General features: G+C 39.4%; 1 protein-coding gene across 1 annotated transcript in view; it reads left to right on the top strand.

Moving 5' to 3' along the window:
* LARS2 (leucyl-tRNA synthetase 2, mitochondrial) overlaps positions 1–23,490 on the top strand; it is a 1,850,943-nt gene that overhangs the window by 443,504 nt on the left and 1,383,949 nt on the right. Inside the window, exon 5 of the mRNA XM_044070015.1 lies at positions 22,108–22,197. Coding sequence (XP_043925950.1) covers positions 22,108–22,197 — 90 coding nt within the window. The remainder of the gene's footprint in view (positions 1–22,107; positions 22,198–23,490) is intronic.

Below are 23,490 nucleotides of genomic sequence, written 5' to 3'. Positions count from 1 at the left end.
GATACTTTGTGGAGCTGGGAATAGTTTTACCCTAGCTAACCGACGCGCAAAACTGAGCAAATACAGTATTTATAGTAGGGAAATGAAAGAGAGAGAAATTAGCCCAAAATGGCCAATAAACTACTAATTTCTGGGCTGAAACCACTCCTCCAGGGAAAGATAGGTTGTGCAAAGCTCCCCTCTCTCACAGGTGAACAGAGAAACTTCCTTCTATCCAAGTAAGGTATGGGCAAACGCAGAGATTTGAAACACAGCCCTGAATTCAGCACTAACCTGAAAACTGGACTATACTAGCTTAGAAAGGCGGGAAACAAGTATATTATTTTTTTTTCCAAAAATAAAGCAGATACACTCAAAAAAACAGTTTAAAAGCACAGAAAAGGATACTTATTGTTATATATCGCAGATCAGAGTTGTAGTCAATGCCCCCAGTAATAAAGTAGGAAGAAACACAAATACAGTAAAAGCAGATGAATAAAGTGCAATTTTGTGTGTGTGTGTATATATATATATATATATATATATATATATATATATATATATATATATAAAACAATAGAAAATAAACAAACTGATTTAAACAAGTTACCCAATTAACCAGAAAAAAGCTCAAAACTGAGCCCTATTCCAGCAGTCTTCAGTCAGGCAAGTTCTAACTGCACACCCCTGCTTACTAGGGTACAGGAGAACCTTCTCCAAAAAAAAGATGGCCTGGATCAGTGCCCAAGTTATACAAACAAAGCTAAATTCAGCAGGTGTGAATCTGGTCTATGCTACAGCAACAAGACGCACCAATTTCAGAAAGAAACAGTTCAAATAAACAGTCACAGTAAGCCTGTGACCAGAAATTCCCAGCTCAGAAGGGCAGAATCCAGCCTCTCCTCCCACAAGAGTGCAGACCACAAACCTTCTTAATGTAGAATAACTGGCTTGAAGCCCAAGTGCTATAAAAACTTTAATAAAACAAAACAATTCTAAAATCACACTTTAGGTCAACGTAAATAAACAGTATATTGAGACTGGCAGTCTTAATGTTGTAATACTCTGGCATTTAGAAATGATTTCAGTGAAACTTTAATATTCAAACGTGAAAACTTATCTGCATGGAACAGCAGAATCCACTTTTGTTCTGCTGCTTCTGTAATAGGTCACCACCTCTAATCCCTTCATCAGTTACTTCTAAAACAAAGAATTTGAATATGTGGCTACCACCTTCCTTCACTATATGTTGTGCTAAAGCATTGGTATGTTTTGCATTCTTAATATCCCTACAGTGTTCTAGTATTCTGTCTTTGAACATACAGTTAGTTCACCTATATAAAAAACATAAAATGTTGTGCAAACACTAAAATATACAAGATTCTTTATCCTGCAATCAGCATAAAAACTCAATTCAATCCTAAAGCCTCTAAGTGGGTGTATAAATTGACCTCCCTTGTAGATATAATTGCATGCCATACAGTTTCTACATGCATATATCCCCAGCCTGTCTGATACTACCAGTCTCCTCTCACTATTAGATCTGTAACATAGATGCCTCTTTAAAGATTTGTTGTTACGGGAAGAGAAGTGAGGTCCATCCCCTACAGCACCTTTTAATTCATCTACAGTAGTTAAAATATTGTAATTCTGCTTGATAATTTCACAGACTCTGCTAACATCACTTGAGTATGGAAGGGGTATTCAAAACATTATCTGTTTCTTTTCTCTGTGTCCCATCACTTTTTATATCTCCCAATAAACTCTCACCATAATATGGTTTGCACTTATTCTGTCTTTCTTTCCTTGCTCCCTTAATGCATACATCTACCTCTCTCTCTGTATGTGTATATATATATATATATATATATATATATATATATATATATATATATATATATCCATCCACTGGTCAAAAAATCTTGTTTCAGTGCTATAAGTGCCGATTCTAACCTAGTATCATCATTGTATAGCCGCATAATTCTGTACACTTGTCCCTTCAGCACATTTTGTTTAACATGTTTCGGATGCATACATTTGTTGTGTAGTAGATTATTTTTCCATACTGGTTTCCTATAAAGACCTATCTGTATTCTATTTAGGTCCGTCCTACAAATCTTCACATCCAAAAATTCAATTTTATCTTGTGGATATTTATATGTGAACTTCAGAAAGTTCGTCGTCGTATGTAATTCATTGAATTCTCTCAGTTTTTGTACAGATTCTTGCCACAACAAGAAAACATCATCCACAAAGAGCACATGCCATTTAATACAACCTCTAAATGTATAATTTGATAATAGATTCTCTGTCCCCTATTGTACCACATGCTGTGCCCATAGCTACGCCAACCATCTCTCGGTAAAATTCTTTATCAAAAACAAAGACATTACTCTCTAAAATTATCTCAAGCAGGGTACATATCAAAGTTGTCTTATCATTATCATAGTTTCTAACATTCAAAAATTCCCTGATATTTTCAATACCCCACGCATTAGAGATAACGGTAAATAAAGATTCAATGTCCAGTGTAACAAACAGATATTCACCATTGATATGCGTAGTTTCTACGTACAATCTTTGTAAAAAAAAACATTTTGGTGTCTTTCAAAATGGTCTCACAACAAAGCACTGGATCTTCCAGTTAGGTGTTTGCTTTTGATTGATTTCTTTCCATTTGTGTTTGGATGGCTGTGTTGAGTGTCATTTTTTTCCTTTTAAAGGAGTATTGTTGCTGCAGGAATCTGCTATGTACTAACAGTGGATGTTGCCCCCCCCCCCCCCCCCAACCAACCCAGGCCTTGGAAAGAAAAGTTTTGTGGGACCTTTACTAGTTTAGTTCTTTTTGAATTTCCTGCTGCAGCAGCCTTTTCGAAAGGCCTGTTGAAGTTGTTTCTCACACAGCTGTTCTTTCCCTGTCTACACTACTGTGCTGTCAGAGTATCCGGATGAGCATCTTTTCTGTCACTGAAAGTAAAACACACTGTTCACAGTTTTAGGTACCTTTATAAAGCACGTTACTGCAAGCAATAGGGTTTACAGTATTTACTTTGATCTCTTCAGAACTGGCTCACATTGTACTGTATCAATACCAAGTCCCTTGAATAACTGAACTTTTTAGTAATCCTAAGTCAGGCATATGAATATTATGACAGGTCTCATGAAAATAAGAGACATTGTATCCATTACACGACACAGAAATACATATGACTGTAAAAGTTAGCTGATAAGTTGTTTGACTCCAAAAACAGATTCTTAAATTGAAAACTGATTGATAACTAAGTCATATTTCAATTCTGATTTTAAGTGTAATATTTTCTTTTACAGTCTATTTGTAAAGTATGTTTTTGCTTGAGAGCTATAGATTTATAGAAATGTTTTTGTAGCTTGGCTGTTAGTTTGTCCTTTATGTTCTTGAACTGATGTTCTTCTCTTCAACTCTGTGATAAGTACAGCTCTGCTCCTTGAGCTTTTATTTAAGTGAATTTTCAGCATTTGAGGTATCAATTTTCACTTTTATCAGTAGGTGTCTTGGAAGCCTGTTTATTACATGACTGTCTAGTGGGTGAAGAGTTGCATTTCCATAACTAGGGCAGCATATTTTAATGAAGTCTGAAAGTGAACATTCTGTGGGTAGTATGATTTGTTTTACTTCATAGCTGACTGATTATTGCTGCTACTTATAAGGTTAATTACAAGAAAAGATGAGATGATTAACTGCTATAATGAAGTGGTACTGCATGTGCAGACTCATGCCAGGAAGATCAAAGAGGTATCCTGACAGCTGGAACTAGTAAAACAGTTCTGCAGTTTCTAAAAATATTTTTAACATAAACCAGAACTTAGAAGCAAATTTGTTAATCAAGGATGTTAATGGAGAAATTATCCCTCTGCCCAGGTCACTGCATCAAGACGAAGAGTGACAAATAGCAATTGCTTTTCTGCTTTCTCTTTATCTGTATCTTATTACTTTTCCTGAGATTACTTTTAAAAATGTAAATGGAGTTTCTGATGTAATGCTACAGTGTACAAACTCTGACAAATGTATCGGTGGTTGTGACTTCTGAGCAGCAGATGGACTGGAATGGAGGGGACCCTTTTCAGCTGTGACCTATGCCTGTCTGTGCATCTTCGTCTTTTTCTATATAGAGTGTATGTGTTGTATTATCTGTGCATAAAACACAACACAGGGGCACAACAGTTAGTACTGTTGCCTCATCTCCCTACCTCATATCAATTGGTTTTCTGGTTTTATTTTCTGCCTGGATACCTTCTGAAGTCTACATCTCTTCTTCCCCATATCCACATGTTTTCTTCCTGGGATCCTTAGGTTCTTCCCACATCTGAAAGATATGCTGTAGGTTAAACGCGATTCTCTAATTGGTGTGTGTGTGTGTGTGTGTGTGTGTGTGTGTGTGTGTGTGTGTGTGTGTGTGTGTGTGTGTGTGTGTGTGTGTATATTTGTATGTATGTATGTGTCTGTGTACGGCTCCTTAAATGGACTGACATCTCAAGTGGATAGGACTGTTGTTTTCTTTATTAGTATGTGTATAATTGGATGCCTATTGAAATGCCATTGTTTATATGAGGCAGCTCAGTAAAGAGGGAGGATGTAGATCACTGTGTGTGATATACCTTTAAGAAGCTTTCCAGTGAGTCAGTACATGCATATAAGTACTGAGCACATGCAAGCAACAGTGCCATTTTGAGTGAGCAGCCAGAGTGACAGCATGCAAGTATGTAGTCAGTCAGTTCATTTAAGTTTAATGTTCCTGTTATCCATCCTGATGTATTTGTATACAATAAGCTACTAAAACGAACACCTAAGCCTCAAAGTCTTCTTAATGCACATAAGAAGAGTGACACTACCTTCCTTCAATATTCCTTCCAGATCTCATATAATTTAATTTACCCTTTGTTAGACCCCCCCACCACCAAATTAATAACTTTTTTTGTTTTTTCTTTTGTTTTTTTTTAAGATCTTTTTAACTGAACAGAGAATTCAAGACTATCCAAACCATTGTGTTAGGTACAGTGAAAAATGACCTTGTTTTTCTAGAGTTTGGACCCCTGACTGTGCACCCCAGCATTCTGCTGGACTGGTAATTGTCCTATAGCATTGGTTACTTTGATTTAGTTTGAGAACTGGAAACTCTGTGGTGCAGAAGCTGACCCTGCCTCCCCTTGAGTCTATCCCCTCAGTAGTAGTAAATACTTAATTTTGAAGATGCTTTCCTCTTCTAAGGTAATCTCTAAGATGTAGGCCCTGATGCACAAAGATCCATATACTTCCTTCTGTAAGGACACAGTTATGCTTAGAACTAGCCCCTCTTTTATGCTTAAGATGGTCTCGGACAAAATGTCTGCATTGCCTGAGAAATCTGTGTCTCTTTCTGTCTTTGGTTATGCTTGATTTTCCTGAGCTGTGATTAAAGCACACATTTCCTTTTTCCAGACTGCATTTGTGTTGTCATTAATGCTGATGTTGGAAGAAGGTGCAACCTGAGTGATATGTTATTCGTGCTTTCCAGTTGTTTAGTTTCATGACTTTTAAGGCAGAATATTTTTTGTAAATGGGTTGCTTCATTTCTTTAGATAATTAAGTAGAATATTACTGTTTCCTAACTTGATTATGTGTAGTCTTAAGGAGAAGCTTTGGAAGAAGCAAGACATTTAAATACATTCCTAAAACCCGGACACATCACTCAACCCACTTCATCTACACACACACACACACACACACACACACACACTCATTCACTGATATCGCAAGTCATTTAAACAAACACTAGCATCTGTAATCAACTACAATACCCTCAACTTCCAGCCCTGCACTCTTCTCCTGGACAGCAACAATAACAAACTCACCTTCAAACCTGCATCTACATTCTGTGTTGAGACATCATATTAAGCTAAAGTCAACAATTCTAGCCTCAAACTATATGCCAGCTAACTATATCAGGATTACAGCTGACTTTCTAGCACATGCAATTCCATCTTGATAAACAGATCCATCACCGAATAATGTCTGTACATTATAGACAAAATCATACATAATACCCTTACATAAAGGAGGCACCTCCACAGACATGTAAAACTGTAGACCAATAGCAATTCTATCCCCTCTGCCCATAATCCTTAAAAATGTATCCAATCCCAGCTACTCAATTATATCACTGAAAACCTCCTATCACAATATCAGTATGGCTTTTGTCCGCGCCACAGCACCACTACTGCCTGTCTCAGTTTTAGCCACATTGTAAACCTGTATAGAAATGCAGGCAGTCTGGTATTTGTACACTTCCAAGATGTATTAAAAGTATTTGATTTGGTATTCCAACAAAAGTTATTATGCAAACTATCTGAGGACTTTTTAGTCCATCACTCACCTAGTTTCAAAGTTAGCTATCCAACAAATGTCAGCAGTCAAATGGCCAAATGAATTGTCATCCTTCTTCATTATATCTCTTTGTGATCCCCTAGAGTCTATCCTTCGCCCTAAACTTTTTAATATATTCATAAATAGCCTGCACACAGCAAGTAACCAGTCCAGTGTGTGAATGATTCCATCTTGATCTGTTCTGCTCAAACCCTGGAAATTTTAAAAGAAAACTCAAAATATGCTTACTCCCATAGAAACATGCCTAACAGTCTCTCAGTTACCTCTAAACCATAACAAAAAAGTAATTGAAGGTTAAAAAATCACAGAAAATAGGTAGGCAGATGAGGTTCTCTCTGGATCTTCTAATTTCCCTTGATTCCGCACTCACTGCAACAGGAAGTCATACTTGGTGGAAAACACTTTCACCTGTAACTGTTTCATGCTTGTGGAGGTTGATATTACCTCAAACATTTAGCTTATTGATAGCTTGCTCAATTTAAGATAGTGGACACAGCTGTTTAATGCCAGTGGCATTTATATCCTGGCCTACACTTTCTGATAGATATGGGATTGACGCCACCTATAGAATTCTCTATGATAAGTTACTGAGAGGCTGTACAAAACCTTAAATTATACAACCCCCCCTCCCAAATTATCCATTATTAGTCATGTGGATAATTAGTTCTCAGAATAAATATGTAAATCAAGGCTGTATTGCTAAGGTGTATAGGTTCTGTTGGAGAGGAAGCCGACACTGACAAAACCTGAACTTGTTACTCATACTAAACTTCTAGGCATAATCATAGATGAAAACATGTAGTTTAACCTTCACCTAAAACAGATAGTTAGAAAACACCAAAATCTCAGCACCATCTGTAGGATCAAACTATATCTAAATGATAATGCCAGAAATCTCACTGTTTTAATGCAACTTGTTGCATTTTTTATGCCTCTCCCACTTTCACAAACCTACAATCGACACAGGTCAGCTAGAACAATGCTAGATTCACAGCTAGTTTACCTCATAGGATACACCACTGCCTGGCCCTGAGGCAGTTAAAGTGGACAGAACTACAAAACTACCTACTTTTTTTGCAGCTAGTGACTACTCAAAATATCATTAAAAAGCCGATACTGCGTATCCCTAAATGGTGTAATCATGTAGTACTACATCAATAGTAACTAGTAAATAGTAAATGCCTGTACTCCAGCTACATCTCCAAAAAGTGGAACTCCATTCCTCTCCCTCTGAGATAAATGGACAGTATATAAAAATCTTTTAAACCACAGCTAAAAATATGTAGCAATCTCCTGGCTGTACTCCAGCATTTCTCCAGGCCAAACTGCACCACGCGAACATTGTTGACAAACTCAAGAGGTTAGGTACAAACTCGTACATCACCCAGTGGATAGCCAACCGGCTCACAAACAGGACCCAGGAACTGGGAAGTCCACCTCTACAAAGAGGCCAGTCACAAGTCGAGTCCCTCAGGGATCAGTCCTTGGGCCACTCCTTTTTTCATATTTACTCCTCTGAATCAAGGCCAATGTCAGTGGTCTCTGGCTGACTAAATTTGCAGATGACTGCAAATTAGGAGTGGTCATTGAATCCCACACTGACACACATGTTTTCCAGGAGGGGCTGACACAGACAGCTGCTGTCAGAGCCATGGACTAAAACTAAATGTCAAGAAATGCATAATAGTGTCCTTTGGGAAGTCATCCATCCCTGGTAACTATCATATTGACAGCACACTCCTTAGAGTTGGTCCAGTAGTCAGGGATTTGGGGAGAGACATAGATAGTAATCTAGCCTTTGACCATCTTGTGTCTACAGTAGTGAGGAAATCATTCTATGTTGCTCAACTTATAAACAAAGTTATGGCATCTAAGTCCAAGGAAGTCAGTGTTTCACTGTATTCCACATTCATTAGATCTGTTATTGAGTACAATGCCCCCTTTGATATGTACCTCACCAAGCATATCCAACAATTTGGAGCATCCACAAGGTTCCTCACTAAAAGAATAAAGAGCATAAGTAAAATGTCCTCTGCAGACTGCCTCAAGGCCACTATCCCTGTATTCTGTCTCCTACAGGGTTTTGCAGGGAGATGTATGCCTGGCATACAGGGCATTGTCAGACCCCAGTCTGATGGATCTCCTGCATATCCATAAAACAAAGAACACCAGAATTACCCATTCTAAAGACTTAAACATTGCCTGTGAAATAAACAGGACCTGTTGGAGAGAAAGGTATGTATCTCGGAGACTACCCCCATCTGTGGAACAGGCTCCCCATTCATGTAAAGCAGAGTTCCTCCCTAACTCAATTCAAGTGCAACTTGGACACCTGGATGGGGAACAGGAAATTCATCCCTAGTTTGGCACCTATGTCTCTAGTGGACACAGGCAACCTGTTAATGGTTCATCTCCCAGGCCCCTGCGTGTAAATATTTCAGATCCCAAACCCCTGCTTACACTTATCAAGGGTATCAGAACTTGTCATAGATTTGGGATGCATGGCTAGGCTTAAAAACGCCCCTGTGGTCATTCGCCTAGTAACCACCTATGAACTCCACTTTACTCCTCATTACTCCCAGTAGCATCTCCCATACTTCCTCGTATTTTTTCCATGGACCAAAATCTGTTGGTTACTCTTTCCTTATCAGTGCAATTGCAAACTAATTCTTCCTGACATAAATGTATTTTTACAATTATCAGCATATCTTGCTGCACTATTACAGAATATTATACCAAGAAGAAGTCTAAAAAGCTGCACTTAGAGACTTCTGTTGTCCAGCTTTGCCACATGTCTCCATAGAGTCAGATGTAGATCCCGATTACCCTCCAGCTCAGATGCCTGCTCCCTCTGTTGTGGCCCCACAGGAGGCCAACATGGAACTGGCTATCCATGAGTCTACTGCAGCTGTGCCTACATCTTCTGAAAGAGGAACTGCGGCTTATTTCTGAAGGGCCTAATAGGATTCCCCAGATTCTTGTGAGGGAGAAAGTCCCTGGTTCCATTATTGAGGTTAGGCAGGGTATAGAACCTGCTAGGCTTTTTTGGGCTTACGTTCTCTTAAGAAAAGACAAAAGACTAGGCACGTGGCCCCTGTTGCAAAGGATCCACATAAAGATTGGCAATATTTTACTCAAGGCCTTTTTAAGGCCCTCATTGCATTAAAATCCCCTCAGGGTTTGTGAATGCCTTTTTTATTTATTTATTGCCTTTATTGCATTTGTTAACCGGGTGATGTCCGACTGGGCTAAGAGCCCATTTACAGTGGAGACCTGGGGAGAAAAGCTCCACAAGTTACAAAATAAACGTACAGAAAATGTAACTGATACATTACAGCAAATACAGAATAGAATTAGGAACTTTGAACAGTGACTTGAAACTAAATAGGATAAATCATTAAGGAAAAAAGTAAACAATATTGTCAATACAACTTAATTGCAATCACAGTAGAAAAAAAAAACTTCACCTTTTCTTTCACCTTCCAAGAGACTCAGAGTTTCTGATTCTTCTGATGAGGAGGAAGAGCTGGATTCTGGGAAGTAGTTCCTCGCTTACTCTTCCTAGATACATTCTCCTCCAGTCCTGATATCAGATGGGGATGTTACTCTGTCCCCTGATGAGAAGCTGTCTTTTGAGGGCACCATTATTAAAATGATGGAGCACTTCCACTGGGAAAGTTCCCAGATATCTGAAGTCCAGATTATGACCTTTTACAAATGGACTCTCCCAGGCCTTCTGCAGTACCCTCTCTGTTGGAAGCCCTCCTCAATACTTTTACTTCTGCTTTACAGGCTCCATAGTCTCAGCACCCTGCTCCTAAAAAAAACTGACATGTTTTGCAAAGTTCCTGAGGCTCACAAATTCCTGTACAAGAGTCCAGCAGTGATTTCTCTGTAAGCTGATAAATCTTCTAAGCTGATTCCTTCTTCTAAGCTGATTCCTTCTTCTGAGCTTTTGCCTTCTGATAAGGACAGTAGTGCTTTGGACAGGTATGGTAAGAAGGCGAATACCTTTGCCACCTTAGCCTTTAGGTTCATAAATTGCAAGAAACATATGAACAGGTATATTTTGACTCTATTGTTCAAGCTTGGAGGTGTGTTGACTGACATGTCTGACTCTGAAGACAAGTCCTCTTCCATTTCTTTATTAGGTTCTGCTTCACAGATTGCTTGCCATTCCATCAAATGCAGTTATGATGCTGCTGATGCCTCTTGTAGGGCAGCTACAACATGGTCAGTTATCAGAGGTATTCCAGGATCAGGTTGCAGTCTCATTCTGAAGATATTAAGGCTAAATTGTTGGACTTTCCCTTGGAGACTCAGTCTTTTTGGCTGTGCTGCTTTAGACCTCTTGGAAACCTTGCAGGATAAAGGGAAGGTTATGCAGAGCCTTAAGCATTTTTTTTCTTTCCTTTATACACAAGTTTCAAAGGAACTTCCCTTCCAGGACTTCCTTTGTTTGTAGACATCCCAACCAACTCTTGAAAGGTAAGAGACCTTCCAAGAGCGTGTTTCCTGGGAAGCCTGCTCAGGATTTTAGGGGACAGAAGTTTTCCTCTTCTGACATGTCTTCCTCCATCAGACATTCACTAATCTCTGCCCCTTGGCAAGGTTTCCCTTTCTCACCAGTTAACTCTGTCTTTTCCAATTTGGCAACACACCATCCTAGATTCTTGAGGTCTTTCTGTCATCCAGAATTGATATTTCATGACTTGGATATCTCTTCCTCCTTTTTCAGGCATGCCACAGCCCCCCTCCTTGCCAACTTCCTCATTTTCCTCCTCTTCTTCAAGACCTTTTGCTCTGGGGACTATTCAGCCAGTTCCTCTATCCCAGACAGGCAAAGGATTTTACTCAAGAATGTTTTTGTTTGCCAGAAAAAAGGGCTTTTGGAGACCAGTTGTAGATCTCTTCTTTCACAACACTGTTCTGAATGTCTGCTTTTTTAAAATGTTGACTCTCTAGTCACTATTTCCTCTGCTGCTTCCTCGGGCCTTTCTGGTATCTCTGGACCTGAAAAAATGCATATTTTCACATTTCTATTTGCTCTGTCTTCAGAAAGTATTTCTGCTTCTATGTTTCTTCCTCACATTATCAGTTCTATGCTTTGCCTTTTGGTCTTTTTACAGGTGCAAGAGTTTTCTCAAGTGTCTTGCCTCTGTCGTAGTCTTTTGCAGACTCAGTGGTGTTCAGATATTTCCCTGTCTGCACAACCTGCTTATTTAGACCTCTTCTTGGCTGCTTCTTCTGCAGGATCTCAAATTCTCAATGCTCCTCCTTCTCAGTGTGGGTTTCACACTCAGCCTCAAAAAGTCGATTCTGACCCCTTCAGAGGACCAGAGTTTTTTTTGGGATGCAGACCCTTTCAGTGATGGCTTTTCTTCCTCCTCCTAAGGTCCTTTCTCTGACAGCCTTCTTTCAGCATTTTCTTCCTTTACAGAAGATAACTGCAAGGGAGTGTCTTTTAGCCCTTGTGTTACTTCTGCCGTTCATTATTCCAGTGGTTCCTTTGGCTAAACTCCACTTGCAGAAGTTTCAGTGGTACTTTAAGACAATTTGGCTGCAGCATTGTCATTGTCTAAACTTCCTCATCTCTTTCTTGCCTTGTGCCAGACAGGAGTTCCTCTGGTGGATTCACCAGATTTCCCTGAATCCAAGTCTTCCCTTTTTAGTTCCTGTTCCCCACCCAAGTGCTATTTACAGGTTCTTCAGACCTGGTTTGGGGGGGCTTCCTTTGGGGGGGATCCTCAAACAATGTCAGGGTTCAGGGCATCCCCAGCAAGTCAAAGACCATATCAACATCAGGGAGGTGAGTGCTTTGCTTTTAGTTCTACAGGCTTTGCATTTTCTCTGGGTTCCAGGCCCCCTCAGGATTTTAACAGTCACCACCACTGTCATATGGTACATAAACAAGCAGAGGGGCACAAAGTCTTATCTTCCTTACAGAGTGGGCTTCGTAGGCTGTGAGTTTGCTATCCGACATCATTTCACTATCCATGCTGTTTACATTCCTTCTGAGCCCAATCCGGTGGCAGACAATCTGAGCAGATCCATGACAGATCACCATGAGTGGATTCTTCACAGGGAGGTTTCCTGAACATTGTCCGTCAGTGGGGTACTACTAAAGTGGATCTTTTTGCCTCCCCTCTGAACAACTTCCCATGTTCTGTTCCAGAGTGTCAAGTCCTCTGGCTTGGAAAGTGGATGCCATGTTTTTTCCTTGGAAGGGGATGTTACCATATGCTTATCCTCCACTTCGCTTGTTACTAAGTGTCCTACAAAACGTCATGTCACATAGCCCCAAAATCTTGCTGATGACTCCCTTCTGGCCCAGACAACATTGGTTTTCCCTTCTCTTTCACTTGGCCAGGGGAAATCAGCACAAGTTACCTCACCAGATGGGTCTTATCACATAGGACAAGGGCTGTCTCATTCACCCTTATGATCTCATCCTACAATTGACTCTGTAATTGAATGTGTTTTAATTCCTTTTCAACACCAGCTTTCTGATAGTGTGCTTCAGGTTTTGAAGGAGGATATAAAAACTACTACTGAAAAATCTTATATTGCTAAATAGAAGAAATTTTCTGTCGGGTGCCATGAGCATGAACAAGACCCTCTGTTGGTGGGTATTCCTACAGCTCTTTCTTTCTTGTGTGAGTTGCTCATTTTTGGCCTGGCATACTTTTATTTATTTATTTTGTTTTATTTTACATTTGTTGACCGGGCTAGTCCAACTGGATACATGTCCATTTTCACTAGAGGCCTGGGGACATAAGCTCCAATTAGGCTAATAAATCAGGAAATAAAAAATTAAATACATTGTTGATAGAGATTAACATCAAGAACTTGACTACAAAGTTTAGTAAAACAATACAGTACTACTACAAGCATATTGACATGGTAAATGGTTTGACATTCATCAAATAGAAGACTAGGACAGAAGAAAAGATTCAAACTAATTATTAAGGTTGTTTCGAAATATTACACTCAAAGTGAAAAAAAAGTTGGCATATATACAAAGTGGAACAGATATGCTCACAGCAGGCTGTATGTTACAAGTACGTACTCAGTGGTAGTTACCAACAAAGACTAGACTAGAATCAGAGTAAAGAAGCTTACTAATCCCACTTTAAGGGTTTTGGGAGGGAGGTATACAGTAATGCTGTACTGGGGGAGTGATTAGTCTGAGTTCGGAGTATTTTTAGTTGCTTTTTGAAAAGAGGTAATGGCGAAAGTGATGCTAGTTTGTTGGGAAGCCTGTTCCAGGTTTTCCCCACAGAATTAGAGAAAAGAGAATCACCTGCTTTGTTATAGGACTTCTGGATGGTTACTAGTAATTTATCTGCTGAGCGAAGGGTAGTAAGATTTTTGTAGGGGGAGATAAGGCTGCAGAGAATAAGAGTATTATTGGGATGATACAGAATCTTATGGGTGATAGTAAGTTGTTGAAATTGTAGCTAGTTTTGCAGTTCTAGCCATCCTAGCTGTTTAAGATTTAGACAATGGTGGGTTCTAAATGGGGAGCCAGTGGCAAATCTGTCAATATTGTTATATGAGGTTGCCAGTTTGTTAAGGTTGCTTTTGGAAAGATTAGTATAAATGGGGGAGGCATAGAGGAGGGTAGAGATCAGATGGGTGTGGGCAATGGTAGTTCTGGCTTCAGGGGTAAGGAAAGATTTTATCCTGTAAAGGGAACCAAGTTTCCTGTTTACTGTTTTAATAGTTGAGTTAATATGTGAGTTAAAGTTAAGGTTGTGGTCAATTATTACGCCTAAGAGTTTGGTGATAGGGTCAGGTGCTATGACGGTACCATTGTTGGATATAACTGTAAGATCTATTGGGGAGGATTTTAGTGTTGGAGTAAATAGCAATAATTTTGTTGTTTTGGCGTTTAGGAGAAGGCAACGTTGTAGGAACCAGTTTTCTTCTAAGTTAAATACAGTTTGGGTGATGGATTGGAGTTCAACTGAAGAAGAGGCAGCACAAATTAATGTGGAGTCATCTGCATATTGTATGCAGGTAGCTTGAGGAAGATTTACATTTAGATCATTAATGAATATAGAGAAAAGGAGAGGTCCCAGGATAGAGCCTTGAGGGACACCAAGGGTAATAGGGAGATGTGTGGATAGGTGATTGTCCCAAAGGTCAGCTTGCTGTCTGTTTTCTAAGTAGGACTTGAACCATTGTGCTGCCTGTGTGTCAAGTGAAAATGATTTGAGTATGTCTATAAGTAACTGATGGTTAACCATATCGAAAGCTTTAGAGAGGTCAATAAAGAGTGCAGAGGAAAGCATGTTATTATTACAATGTTTGTTAATGCAGTCAGAGAAGGATAAGAGAGCAGTGGTAGTACTATGGAAAGGCCTAAAACCATGCTGACAATCAGCTACTAGGTTATTTTGGAGAAGGTGATCAAGTAGTTGCTGGTGGATGCATTTTTCCATAATTTTGGCTAAGGGAGAGAGTAAGGCTATGGGGCGAAAGTTAGAGAGTTCTGTTGAGTTACCACCCTTGTGAAGTGGGATAATGTGAGAGATTTTCCAGAGAGATGGGATAGAGCCTTCAGTAATGCTTCTATTAATTAGGATGGAAATGGGATAGGCAAGTACTTTTGCTGCAATTTGCAGGTATTCAGCTGGTAGGAGATCAGCTGAGGGGGTACATGGTTTACATTTGTGAAGTAGGGTGTAGATGAGGGATGTAGGAGCTGGTTTTAAATGAAAGGTAGGAGGTATGTTAGATAAAGAGTATGGGAGGGTTGAGCTAACAGGTGGTAAGGAGTTGCTAGAGATTGGACGGTTTCAGTAAAAAAGGTATTGAAAGCATCAACAATCTGGTTGGGTATGTTAGGGCAGAGACCTGATGGGATTGGCGTCTTGGAGTGGCCTGGGTGTAGAAGTCTATTTATACCTGACCAAAAAGTTTGTGGGTTTTGTTGATGCTTTTGCTGGAGTTTAAAGTAAACATTTTTTTTATCAAGAAGTATTGATTTTTTAGTGACATTTCTCAGCTGTTTAAAGATTTGATGATCTGTTGGGTTTTTAGTGTTTTTCCATTTAGATCAGATTTTATTTCTCAATAAGATTTTATGCCTAGTCTCTTTAATGGACCATGGAGCAGCTTTACTTCTAGTTTGTATAGAGCGGGTAGGGGCATGATATTCCAGGATTTGTAAGAATTTAGTATTAAAATAAGATACTGCTTCCTCAAGAGGGAGTTGTTTTAAAGGGGACCAGTCACAGGCTTTAAGCTCTGCTTGGAAGCTTGCTGGATTAAAATCATGTTTGCTCCGGGTAGTTTTAAAGATAGTTTGGTTGGGAATAAAGATTTGTTGTCTGATTATGTAAGTAAGGGAGTGGTCACTAATATCATCAGGAAGGGTACCTGCTTTATAAGAGAGGGGATGGCTATTTACTAAGATCCAGTCTAAGGTATTTTCTTTGCTACTGGGTTTATGGACTCATCTGTTAAAGCTCATCTGTCAGACATTTCTAGTTGTCTGCCTTTGGATTCACCTCTTTCATTAAGATTTGAGGTCAAACAGTTTTTGGAAGGCATCCTTCATATTAGGCATCAAAGAAAGCCAATCCCTCCTCCTTGGGACCTTAATTTTATTCTTGAGAAGCTGACTCAGCCACATTTTGAGCCAGCAGCTCTTCTACCTTGCAGTTGTTTATCTGGAAAACTGTCTTGTTGGTGGCTCTGACTTCTGCAAAGAAGGGGTCTGGGTTGCAGGTTCTTATGGCAGTCCCTCCTTGTGCGTTTTTTCACAGGGATAGAGAGTCTGTTTGGACCAGTCGTTATTTTATGCCTACAGTGGTTAATGACTTATCTTTGAATCAGGCAGTTTATCTTCCTTTTTTCCTTCTTGTCAAAATAGTAGTGAGAATGTTATCGTTTCTTTGGATTTGCATAGACTGCTCAGACATTATTTGTATAAGACTAATGATATTAGAAAATCTGAGCATCTTTTTGATTCTTTTCATGTCAAGAAATTGGATTTATCTGCTTCTGAGCAAACCATCTCCTTTGGATTTTTAAAGCTATTTATTTTTGTCATTCTTTTCATGGAAAGCAGCTTCCATCTTCTGTTCGTGCTAATTCTGCTAGAGCAGTGACCTCTTCTGGAGCTTTTTCTTCAAGAGTCCTAAAGCTTAATCCATTTTAGAAGATGCTACTTTGTCTTCTGTTCATACCTTTACGAAGCACTACAAGCCGGATATAATTTCTAGGGTTTGGCAGGTTTTTCCAGGTCTCTCCTCCAAGGGTTTTTGGGGGGTTCTTGTGTTGCTTCCTCCTCCTCATGTTTTTTTTCAGTATCTGTCATCCTCTCCCTTTTGTAAGGAATACTGTAGTAATGGTAAGGAAGGACATAGTACAGTTTGTAAAATATTACCATAACAGTAGATGTCCTACTTTTCACTGTTGCAGTGATTCCTTCCCCCTGTTCAGTTTTTATCCCTTTGGCAGAGCGACCTTTCATTCTCCCCTTTCTGAGTATATATGTTGTGTTGTTGTTTTCCTCTTGGGTTGCTCTGGTTCTTCTGGGATAAGGATTTGGCACTTGTACATCAGTTATATACCTTGCTCCTCAGATGTAGGGCACACATCTGAAATGTGGCACTTGAAGGGGCTTGAAGCTTTGGTATACCGGACAGTTGTACAACTGTCCTCGGTAGGATATCCCTTTTGTATGGAATACTACAACAGCAAAAATCAGGACAGCTGCTGTTATGTTAAGTTCTTACACAACTGTACTTTCCATCATGATAGCTGGAGTTGTGCATCGGTGGACATTCACGCTGCCTGGAGGCCCACATTTCATATCATTTTCATTTCACTAAGGGCAAACCTGGTGTCCACTGGGAATGACAGTACTGAACATGCCTCAGGACTCCTTCCTTGAGACATGAGCCAGACACAGCGTCTCACTTCTCCCTCCATCTCCTCAGCCAGCCCTGCAACACTTGAGCTGCTGCTGAGACTTGGGTCACCATCTGCCTGTGTGTAGTTAGGCTGTTTAAAATGTTAGAATTTTTTTTCAGGTTCATCAGTTTTACAAAACCGTAAGATACAGAATAAAACTACCTTATCTTTACTACAAGTATACCTTTTAATTCACTCCTGCAACCATCAAGTAAGTCATTCATTGTCATTAATGAATGCTCTATATGAATGGTGCAGAACAGTATTTCATATGACTTTTATGCCATCTGGAACTCTTGTTAGTCCTATTGTTTGGCTTATTCTTTCACTCTGTAAGTGGGGATATTCATCTTCAGAAGACATAGTAACTTGGCTTATTCTTTCACTCTGTAAGTGGGGATATTCATCTTCAGAAGACATAGTAACTTGGCTTATTCTTTCACTCTGTAAGTCGGGATGTTCATCTTCAGAAGACATAGTAACTTTTAATACCTCTTCCCACTCTGTTACCCTTCTAGGCATTCCTGGTTTTTCTGCTACCTATGATTTCTCCATTTTGTACTGTAATCTGTCAGTGCCTTTCATGATAAAAGAAAGGAATGAGGTAATAAGCTGTGAAGCAAGAGCACTTCTTGTTAGTCCTCGACTCCATATGCTTAGCATAATACCTGGTTCCTATGCTTAGACTGTTGTCAGGTATATCAATCTATAACAAAATACCTTTTATTTTTGATAATGGCATAGACCATTTAGTCAGCTATTTTCTTTTTGTGGATTGGACACGTGAAATTGGCCATAGGTGTGAATACGCTTGGTTGTGTGTGTGAACTACTGCGGTGGGGCTAGCCACCCGGTGGTATAAACCTTAACTCTAGATAATTGTTACTGTTGAGGTGACTCCCTGACCCCATATACAAAAATGGAAAAAAAGGGGTTGTAGTTGGATTGATAGACTTTTTTTTCGCAGCCTTCTCCGTTTAGACAGTGTTGTTTTTTCTCGTTGTCTTAATTTCACCTAGCGGTCTATTGTGTTTGTATTAATTTAGTGTGTGAAAATATTTGTATTTGTATTTGTTTTACTCATTCTTTTGTATTGCATTTTATGCATTATTGTTAATTTTATCTGACTTAGCTGTTTAAGCATTTTTGAATGAAACACAGCTTGCTTAGAAGGCCAGTACACTTCAGTACTATGAGGAGTATGCAGTAGCTTGTTTTATTCATTTATAACAACATCTAGAATAAAAAAAAATGTTTAAAGAGAAACCAAATGCCATATCTGTTCTTGAAGCAGTTAAGAATAGCAGGTGATTAATTGTTTTGTTGCTGTGTAGGAATGACTTGTTTAGTTTGAACACAAAGTCTGTTGTGCTTTTAACAGCATTTTGTACACTCGTGCTGCAAATGAATGGGTATATGGCAGCAACACATATTAAATAATGAGTTGGCATACATAAATATTGAATAGTAGCAAAGTTTCTCCTGAAAAAGATCACGACCTTTTCATTTTAATGTGGTTAGCCTAGTGTGTGCACATGACGTTTATTGGTAACTATCAGATATTTTCTCTGGTGGTCATGTTGGTTGTCACGCTTCAATTTGGTTTCTGAAGAGAGGTTATAAAAGGAAATAGCAGGTGCAGATGTGCTTTCTTACGCATTAGGCTTCAGAGGCAGCGGTACATGTCTTGAGTTACTACAGATAATGTTGAAACAAGTCTGGTCATAATGCGTTGTGAAATGTGTTTTATTTATGAAAGTATGACAGAAAATTTCCAGCCATTATATAAAACAGATGCTACAAAGTCACAAAAATAGTGTGTTTTATTTGTTGTGTGGAATTTGGTACTCTCAACAGTAACATCAGTTATGAATCATAAAATCCTCAGGTAACAAGCCTTCAGTTTTATTTTTTGTAGGAAGGAACTGCTCTTTCCGTGGCTGCATTCCTTAAACATGGCTATCCTTAATTTGCTGCCCTGCTGTTAGAGTGCAAGTTATGTGATGTTTAATTGCATGAGAAAACTGGAAACACACACACACACACGTGTAGATTATCTCTGTCTTTATATGTACATATCCATCAATCCAGTCACAACTTTTTCCCATTATGCAGTTAATGTGATAATGACTAGGTGTTTATATTTTTGTATTTCCGTGTACTTTTTATGAGCAGACATCTGGTCCAGTTCTTGTCTAAAAATAGTTGTCTTCAGCAGACTTACTTGTTGTTGTTGCTGTTGTGTCTTTTGGCTTTTCCCGGTTAGGGGGTCGCCACAGCGGAACTCTGGTCCGCTAATGATTGGCAGTAGATTTTTACATGCTGAGTTGCCAGCTCTGACGCACAACCTTCAATGAAGGTACGCCCATTCACGCATATCTCCACACAGAAGACGCTCTAGCTGAGAATCAAATAGGACAACGTCTTACTGTGAGGCGACAACGCTATCGCAGCACCACCACCGCAGTCTTCAGCAGACTTACTCCATCCTTGAAAATGAAATAAGTGTGTGTGTGTGTGTGTGTGTGTGTGTGTGTGTGTGTGTGTGTGTGTGTGTGTGTGTGTGTATACATATATGAGTGTACTTCAGATAATCAAAATTTCACTTACCTGAAACCCACTTAATCGAGACAAAAACACCAAACGTTCAAATAAGTGAACTTTCACATCACTGGATTTCTACACAGTGAATGGAGGCAGTTGGCCAACATTCAACCAACAAATACACTGCAGTGTGTCAAACCCACCCAGGTGGGGGGGGGGGCTGTGCCTACCACCGCCCTAAATAAATATACCAACTCCGAGATCACAGTACGTTGGGGAAAAGGGCAAATTTCCCCATGTTGGCCAACTGCCTCCATTCCCTGTGTAGAAATCTGGTGATGTGAACATTTGCTTAATTGAATGTTTGTTGTTTTTATCTCAATTAATTGGGCTTCAGGTAATTGAAATTTTGATCAGCTGATAGGTAGGGATCCGTGTGTGTGTGTGTGTGTGTGTGTGTGTGTGTGTGCGTGTGTGTGTATATATATATATATATATATATATATATATATATATATATATATATAGATAGATATAGATATATAGATATATAGATATATATATATATATATATATGTGTGTGTGTGTGTACACACAAGCACTTTAAGGATTTATATGGGATGTTTTAACTTGTTTTTTTTCTACTTTTATATACTCTTTGAAATTTAATTGCAGTGTTATGTGCTTTATTCACACTGACAGTTTATATCCTTTTTTTTTTTCTAAAGTTTTTCATTAATTAGCTTTCATGTTTTTGTATGCATTTGAAAGTACTGATTGGTGTAGAAACAATGGGATCATCACTGGAGAGAGGTATCTATTCCCGAGCATTGGACGGAGAAAGTCTGTTTGTCATACTTTGGTGTAATAAGACTGACCTTAAACAAAATTTGTAAATATGGTATATATTTCTGGTTAGAGTTATGCCCCCTTCTTGAATGAACAACTAAGATGTAAGCTGTTGATAATTTTTTCTTTGTATCAGGTGCATCATAAATCAATTTCCTGTATAGAATGCAATGCATTTTGACCCATTATGTCATTAGTAAATAGTCAGTGCATAGTAATTTGGTATGTTAATGTAGTTAGCATGATACTCCCACTTGATTTGTTGATTTTTTTTTTTTTTTTACGGAGTTATTTATTAATTTATATTTATTTACCAGCTAAAACCTGATCCAATGTGGACCTGTTTCAGGTTTAGCTTAGGGCAGTGTACAAAGTACATATCTGAAGATATGCAAAGCTTGCAACTATGGTACAAATAGTATACATCTTTTCTAAAAATTTGAAAAAGTTGAAATTTACATCATCTATTTACATCTGTGTGGGTAGAAATATGCATATTTTTGAGCTGATTACCTCTGAAAGGAATGGTGTTGTTGTCTTTCGGCTTTTCCCGGTTAGGGGTCACCACAGCGGAACTCCGGTCCGCTAATGATTGGCAGTAGATTTTCACGAACGCCAAGGTGGCAGCTCGACATTCAACCTTCAACGAAGGCACGCCCATTTACGCATGTCTTTCGAACGCCCACCCAACCGCGGGGAGGACATGCAGACTCCACACAGAAGGCACTCCCCACACTCCAGCTGAGAATTGAACAGGAGAACCACTTGCTGTGAGGCAACAATGCTACTGCTGCACCACCAGAGATAAAAATCATAATATGAGCTGAACGTTTTGGAAAAAAAATGAATAAGAGTATGGATTTGAGAATAGCTGTTGGATTTAGTTGGGAATTGTATGTGTTTGGTTACTGGAGGTGAAAGAGAAAAGTATAACTGCAGGTAGAAAAATTGATGATTACAGGGCTTTTAATTGATTTGATGACATGGGCTTCGGTGAATTTGTGAATTGTACGTAAAGTAGGTGCGTTCAGAAAGTTGTTGTAGGAGAGCCTTAAGTTTGAATCACAACTCTGGGTAGTTGGTAAGGTTTCTGATGCTTCATGTCAAGGACTGCCAGGTTTTTGGGCAATGTATTAAAAAGGAGTAGTTAGAACACTGTCTTTTTTTGTGGGGTGTGAGATGGGGAGGATATGCTGTCAATACATGAGTGGAGGTTATAGGGTCTTTCTGCTATTGTGAGTCAGCCAGCAATGTAAGGGAATGAGTGTTTTTTGAAGAACTTCAGAAGGAACAAGTGTAGAATGAGTATGGATTCTGATTTGAAAGATGATGCATCTTTTGAATGCACACTGTGTACATGTGATGCTGTCCATATTTAGCACTGACACACAGTTCTTTTGTTGCAGGAAATAACCACATGTCAGCCAGATTATTACAGATGGACCCAGTATCTCTTCGTCAAGTTATATGAAGCTGGATTAGCCTATCAGAAAGAGGTAGGTGACTGTCAGACTTAATTTTTAATGTGGTGCCCCATGTTTGGATTTTTACATGCCTACCCATAACTTGACTGTGTTTCTTTTTTGTATGACCTAATCAAATAATTTCATTTTGCCATGTATCACAGTTAACATCTTCTTGGTAACTTCCTGACCATACTACCTTTCTGTTTTGCTAGTACCTGTCTAATTAACCGTTTTCAGTCAGCTACTATATATGAAGAGATAGTGATATTTTAGGCCTCATTCGAATAGCCAGATGTAGGATCAGTAGTAGTGTGTCTGGTGACATTCTACAACTCAGGAGAGTTTTTCTTTTCTCACATTGTATGCATGGACCTTCATATCTGATGGTCTTCGTTTCACTGTTGCAGTCATTACATTTGAGTTATCTGCTGGCAGGTTGCCCTCAGTCGGCCTGATTAACAAAGTCTTGGGTCCTGCGTCGGTTGCTGTACCTTCTTCCTTGACGTCAGGTCTTTGGGGGTATAAAACATGCAGCCGACGCCATTACATCAGTCTTTCTTGCTGTGCGGTGCCCGAAGAAGAAGCAGTTCGCAAGTGCCGGTCGGCCGACTCCTGAAATTTTCGTTTTCGAGTTTCAGAACTGAAGTCTTCAACTTAAAGCTAAGTACCCTATTGGGGAAACTTTTTCTTGCTCCTTACCGATGTCTGTAAATGTTAATAATTGCACTACTTGTGGAAAGCAAATACCTCATAAAGATTTTCTTTTGTACTGTATTCCTTGCCTAGGCCCTGACCACGACGTACCTTGCTGTCGGTTTTGTGCTTTATTTAATCAGTGCACTATCCATCGTTGGTACATTTTTGCCTCTAAATATTTCGGTTCTCGATTTAATTATCCAGAAATGACATCAGTTAGCCATCCGACTATCGGGATTCTGAAAAAATGCAAAGATAAAGACCAAGGCAGGCCGTCGAGGTCCAAAACTGCCCACGGCGCTTCTCCTAAGCCAGTCGCCAGTTTGCCGGTACTCAGTGATGTGCTTTCGCAACCCCTGATACCCACTACTTCTGACTCGCAGGCCTCTACTGAGACCCATTCGGAGTCCAGTATGCCACGAAATGCTTCACCTATGGAACCCGCGGATGTCTCTACCTTGGATGGGTCCCGAGCCGCTGTGCAGGCACCAGCTTCTGAGGGTGTATTCAGGCCTACAGAGTGCATATTAAACCGACTCCACCTTCTATAGTAAGGCCTAAGTCTCGATCTATGTCTAAAAAAACGACGCCCTGGCCACATGTTCAGGCCCCTATGCCTAAAAAACA

Source organism: Protopterus annectens, chromosome 4.part1 (assembly GCF_019279795.1).
Source record: "Protopterus annectens isolate FY-2018-M chromosome 4.part1, PAN1.0, whole genome shotgun sequence".
In the NCBI taxonomy this organism is placed as follows: Eukaryota; Metazoa; Chordata; order Ceratodontiformes; family Protopteridae; genus Protopterus; species Protopterus annectens.
Note: the sequence above shows the minus strand (reverse complement) of the source record. Positions and strands in the feature narration are given on the sequence as shown.